Below are 6,119 nucleotides of genomic sequence, written 5' to 3'. Positions count from 1 at the left end.
AGACAGTGGGTGATGCTCAAAGTTAACTCAGTGGTACAAGGTGGAGTTTTCCAGATTCTACCCCCTGATGGTCTCAGAGTTGATGGGAAATAGAGATGGGACTGGCGCTTTATCAGTTAAAAGTGGCTGACACTCTCACAGTGAAACCACTGGGGCTTCAACAGTTCAATGACTGGTGCCCAGACAGTTAAGCCACTACGGAGGAGGGATGGTTGCGGAGAAGCCACCAGCTTGCCTCGTATGACTTCAGCTTGGACCCTGTCTCTGCTCAGTGGGTGCTGTCTGGGGTAAGAAGGACAGCACCTGGCCACCTCTCTCCATTTTCTCATTCCCTATGAAAATTAATCCTGTTATTTTTTTCTCCCTGTGTGTCTGCTTTTGAGTCATATCCCTGCAGTTGTAAGTGCACAGGTGAGGACCCACCTGGACCCAATTGGATCACCCTTAGTCCCAGGTTTCACCTGTTTCCTCTCCACACAAAAACTTGTGTATAACAGCATTATTCATAATAGTAAAAAAATAGAAACAACACAAATGTATACGAACTGATTAATGAGTAAACAAAGTATATTGTACAATGGAGTATTATGGAGTCATAAAGAGGAATGAAGTCCTCATACCTGCTACAACATGGATGCAGCTTGAAAACATTATAAGTGAAAGAAACAAGACATACAAGATCATATATTATGTGATTCCATTTATATGAAATGTCCAGAATTAGCAAATCCTGAGAAACTAGGGAGAAAACAAAAGAGGAGTTCTGGAGTGAGATAGTGGTGATGGTTACATAAGCTTGTGAATATACTAAAATCCACTCAAGTGTGAATTTTATGGTATGTGAATTTTGAGGTGTAAAATTAACCAACTTATATTGAGAAGTTCTTTCTGGCTTAAGGGGGGCAGATCAGAGGTTGGGGTGAGAGATACCTTGACAACTGTACTTGTGAAAAAAATCTTCAGGATTTATGCTATAGAGGGTGTGACCCAGACCGTGTTCTAGATATAGTCACTTTTCAACTACAGTGGTGGCAGGAGAGAGTAGAGCTGTGCACTATCCATGGCACTGACCTTGAGGAATTTGGTTTTCTTGTAAACCTCCCTGGGAATTCATTTCCCTTGAGGGCTTTTATCCTTCCTCATCTTCATCCTGTGATCACTGTCCCTGATGTGTATGTATGTCCTCAAGAGTTTCCAAATGATTATATGTGTCTGATGCAAGAGCTCACATACTTTTTAATCACTCCCCTTGCTCTAGCTCTGAACAGCTCCAACCCAGCTTCATCTCATGAATTTAGCCTAAGTTTTGTCTCCCGAGAAATGTCCCTTCCCTTAAGGCCAATTCTATTTGTATTCTTGGTCTAAGAAAGACCAGGAAGATAATGGAGCTATAGAAGAAGGGTGGCCCAGAAGATGGGAGGTTCTAAGTCTGCTTGGCCACTTTGGCCTAGAGGTAGGTGATGGTCCAGGGTCCTTCCCCTGGTCAACCTGAGAAAGCTCCAGCCAAAGCTTTTAAGATCAGCAATGGGTGGAGGGAAGGTCTGGGGAAATCATTCAGCAATAATTCTGGGGGAATGGGATTTGGGGAACAAATATGAAACAACTTTTGTCTTAGCAGCTTATGTGTTGAGTGGAATTCAGGACAGAGGGTAGGAGGGAGAGCAGAATATAGACACAATTGGTTTCTCCCCCACCTCCTACACACATACACAGCTTCTTCCCACACACCAGGTCTTTCTCTAGTACTTCCCACCTTCTAATGTTTCTTTTTTTAATTTTCTTTTCTTTTTCCACCGTCCTCCTCAGCCTGCTGCCTCTCCCACTCACTCCAGGTTTTTAATTCCTTCTTTATTGCTGTACCTCCATCTTCCCTTTTCTTAAATCATGTGTTTAATAAAACCCACTCATAGTCCCAAGATCACCACGCTAGATTTGCTCCGATTTTTGGAACCACATATTCCCTCCTCCTCTCTCAGTCCTGTGTGGACTGACTTCCTAAGAGCAAGACAGATGAGAGACAAGAAAGGGGTCTGGAATCCTTCCCTTACCCCAGCCATATCCATGCCCCCCTCTTATGTCTCTTAACTTTCATTCTGATCCAGAATCCTCCTAAGCCTATTGTAAATGCATATAGGTGGAAACATCAATTCCAAAGATTCTTCTGAGTTTCTGGAAAGAATGCTGGCCATGCCAAGATGATGCTCCCAGGTTTGCCAGTCTGGTGATGCCGGAAATTATGATTCTTAGATTCTCTTCCAGGTTCTTTAAACTGAACTCCTTCATCCAGTGGCTACTCTGTCACCTGCCACAATGGCCTGGCCCATCTCAAAAACTCTACTCACCATCAAACAATCAAGTATTTTGGGGGGAACTAATCATGAAGAATTGCAAACACATATGAGGTGACAGAGTGACAGATCCATCCTTTTGGAAAAATCCCGATACGGGGCAATGTCGTGGAAGAGCAAATCACTCTTGAACCTTGAAGAAGGCGTAGACTTCAGACAGGTGAACAGGATAGGAAGACCATACAAGTGAGGCACTGGCCTAATAAAAGGCACTGAGACTTGAAGGACTAAGGAGATTAGTTTGGTTGAAGCCAGGCATTCTTGGGGGGAGAAAGTTGGAAGATAAGAGTAGGTAGGAGTGTGGACCCTGGGGCTAACTGGACCAGATCAGAGTCCCAGTTCTGCTACTGAATCTCTGTGACCAGAAGCAAATTATTTAATCTCTTTAAGCCTCAGTTTCCTTACTTGTAAAGTGGAGATGATTAATAGTATTTAGTATAATTTATAAGCATGTGAATAATAGATGGATATTAAACAGTAATGCTTATAAAATGCACAGCATAGTAACTAACACATAGGTAATACTTAAGAAATGTTTACTATCACAATGACAGTTACTACTACTACTACTACTACTACTACTACTACTACTTCCACTATTGCTGTTAAGCAGCAGATGAGTCTGGAAAGAAAGGTAGGAACCAGTTTGTGTGGAAGCCCCTGAAAATGTGAATTCTTTACCATAGAAGATAAAGAACCATGGAAAATTTTTGAACTAAATAAAATATATTTTATACAGTTGACATATATAGTGTTGCTGAGTGTCTCTGACTGACAAAGGCATATAAAAGCGTATGATAGTTGTAATCCTAATAGGGATGAAGATAAAAATAGGGGCAATAAAGCTATTCTATTGGTATTTTAACAATCAATGATTAAGTGGGAAGATTGAGGTTGGGCACTGAAGGGATTAAAAGTCATGGGTTTTCTCAGAGAGACCAAAGTAGACCATTTACTCTGCTGCTCATCCAGTCTAGCCTTGACACCGTATGATAGAGCAGAGACTCAATGGCAGAGACAAAAATGTGTTCCTTTCCATTGGGTTTGCTCTGACAGTGCTCCAGGAAGAATCCTCTCCACTCTTGGCTGTCTTGGCTGCCTACTCTACTGTGCTAACTTAAGCCCATTTTAACCCTGTTTTGTCACATAATTTTCCACCAGAGAACTTGCCGGGGTTCTCAATTGCCCCTGTGGATGCTTTTCAAGAGTTTCTATGCTAGGGGTAGGTGAAGCCACAGAATAAATAGAACAAATTTTACACAAGTATTTGAGGATAAAGTCAGTTTTAGATGAAATGAACATGGCAGCATTTTGAGTACTATAGTAGTTCACAGATAATTTTAGAGATAATTCTGTTTTACACTTGTCTACAAGTGTTGACAGGAATCTTTTTACTATACAACCGGAATTTATGTAATCTGTATAGACATTATATATATGATGACTTCACTATTCATTCAACTCCCTTATGAATAGAACATCAGTGCAATTGCTATTGTCCCTTCCCTATGCCAGGTGGGATCAGAAAAAAGTGAACATTCTATGTTCTATTGTCTTTAAAGGGTGGGCCCTCAGTGCAAATTTTCCTGACCAATAGAGAAAACAATTTTGGAAAAGTAGAACTCAAGTGAATGAGTTTTAACATCAAAAACCTCAGTTTCATTCTTAATTGAATGTCTTCTAAAACTTTTATTTACTGAAGAAACAGGTCTCTCCTACCCGCTATGTTATGTGACACTTTAGTTTTACTAAAGTTTTACAAGCCACAATACTAAAGAATGCTAATTTTAAGAAGTCTCTCAAAGAGCATCTAGAACTATGTGAATGATAGAAAATTCACATAAATTTTAAATACAAAACATGAAAATTCAAGGAAATTTTGTGTTTGTCCCAGGCTGCTTTGAGTGCCCCCCACAGAGGTCCCCATAGTAACAAATGTCACTGGAGAAGTATCTCCATGGAAAAGTTTGAGAAGCATTCATTATCCCAGTTTCACTACAGCCAAGATCACCTGCTTGCTTTTCTTCACATTTGCCTCTGAGTTTATGACAATTTCTTCCAATACATAACTCAGTCTCTTCCGTCAACAGGAACCATTTGCCTCAAGATAAACAAACATCTACTTGCTTATGTAAAACTATTAGTCACTACATCCTCTCAAGATGTATGCACCTAGGTCAATGATGTTTGTGGCCACAGATACTCACTGACACACTTATTCATGCATTGATTGATTCAACTAGGTTTCTGGATCCTGGGCTTCACAGGTACTGTGTTTAGATGTAGGTGTGAATCAGACATGAAATCCACAGACAAAGACAGCATGGTCCAAAGGGAAAAGACCCCACGAATGCATGTCAAATAATGCAGGACATGGGTAGAGAGATAAGACTGTGTGACCCTTAAAAAAGTATTTAAACCCTGGGAGGGCCTCCCAAACTTCATCTTGGAATGGTCTCAACATTCAACCTGATCAACTCAATCCTGACCCTCCAAAAGGAAGTGCTTACACTTTCATGATCTTTGTTTTGCATGGTTTCTCCCTAGACACGTGGAGAAGATCCCATGGAACCACATAACATCACACGTGTGTCACAGTTTGTCCTCTTAGGGTTCTCACAGACCCAGGAGCTCCAGAAACTACTATTCCTGGTATTCCTCATTGTCTATGTCACCACCATCATGGGAAACCTCCTTGTCATGGTCACTGTGACTTTTGACTCCCGACTCCACACACCCATGTATTTTCTGCTCCGAAATCTGGCAGTCATAGACCTCTGCTATTCCACGGTCACTTCCCCAAAGATGCTGGTGGACTTCTTTCACGAGCCCAAGATTATCTCCTACCAGGGCTGCATGGCCCAGATCTTCTTCCACCTCTTGGGAGGTGCAACTGTCTTCTTCCTCTTGGTCATGGCCTATGATCACTACATAGCCATCTCCAGGCCCCTCCACTATGTCACCTTCATGAACACTAGGTTGTGTGTGGGACTGGTGGTAGCTGCCTGGGTAGGGGGCTTTGTCCACTCCAAAGTCCAGCTGGCTCTGCTGCTCCCACTGCCATTTTGTGGCCCCAACATCCTGGATAACTTCTACTGTGATGTTCCACAAGTGCTGAGACTCGCCTGCACAGACACCTCTCTCCTGGAGCTCCTCATGATTTCCAACAGTGGCATGCTGGTCCTCATCTGGTTCATACTGCTTCTGCTCTCCTACTCTGTCATCCTGGTGATGCTCAGGGCACACTCAGGGCAGGCCAGGAGGAAGGTGGCTTCCACCTGTACCACCCATATCATCATGGTATCAATGATCTTCATTCCCTGTATTTATATCTACTCCCGGCCCTTCATCCCCCTCCCCATGGGCAAGGCTGTGTCCATCAGCTACACAGTCATGACCCCCATGTTCAACCCCATGATCTACACCCTGAGGAACCAGGAGATGCAGGCAACCGTGAAGAGGCTAGGCAAGAACCTAGTTGTTTGCGGCATGGCGTGAACGCCAAGTAGGTCCACTGTAAATGAAAAATCTTTGTGAATTTTTGTTTTCTCGTGTGAAAAGTGGAGGAATTATCTTTATCATATGTGGATGATTCAGGTTCAACTAATATTTTTGCAAACCAACTCCCATATCAGGTACTGTGTTAAGCATTTTCACACTTCTATCTTTTTCTCATAAATCTGGATATATATTATAAAATTGAATAGTTTTACAAACTATTCAAGCAAACTTAGAGATGAAAAACAAGTGCCAGAGCTTGGAGAGGAAGCT

General features: G+C 42.1%; 1 protein-coding gene across 1 annotated transcript; it reads left to right on the top strand.

Moving 5' to 3' along the window:
* The first annotated feature begins 4,913 nt into the window (after window positions 1-4,913).
* Window positions 4,914-5,846, top strand: LOC119231549 (olfactory receptor 4D1-like). The gene has a single exon (XM_037493258.1). The coding sequence runs from the start codon at window positions 4,914-4,916 to the stop codon at window positions 5,844-5,846; it is 933 nt and encodes a 310-aa protein (XP_037349155.1).
* The last annotated feature ends 273 nt before the right edge of the window (window positions 5,847-6,119 follow it).

This window comes from Talpa occidentalis, unplaced genomic scaffold (assembly GCF_014898055.3).
Source record: "Talpa occidentalis isolate TD23 unplaced genomic scaffold, MPIMG_talOcc4v2.1 talOcc4.7, whole genome shotgun sequence".
Taxonomy (NCBI): domain Eukaryota; kingdom Metazoa; phylum Chordata; class Mammalia; order Eulipotyphla; family Talpidae; genus Talpa; species Talpa occidentalis.
This window is presented reverse-complemented; position numbering and strand designations above follow the sequence as displayed.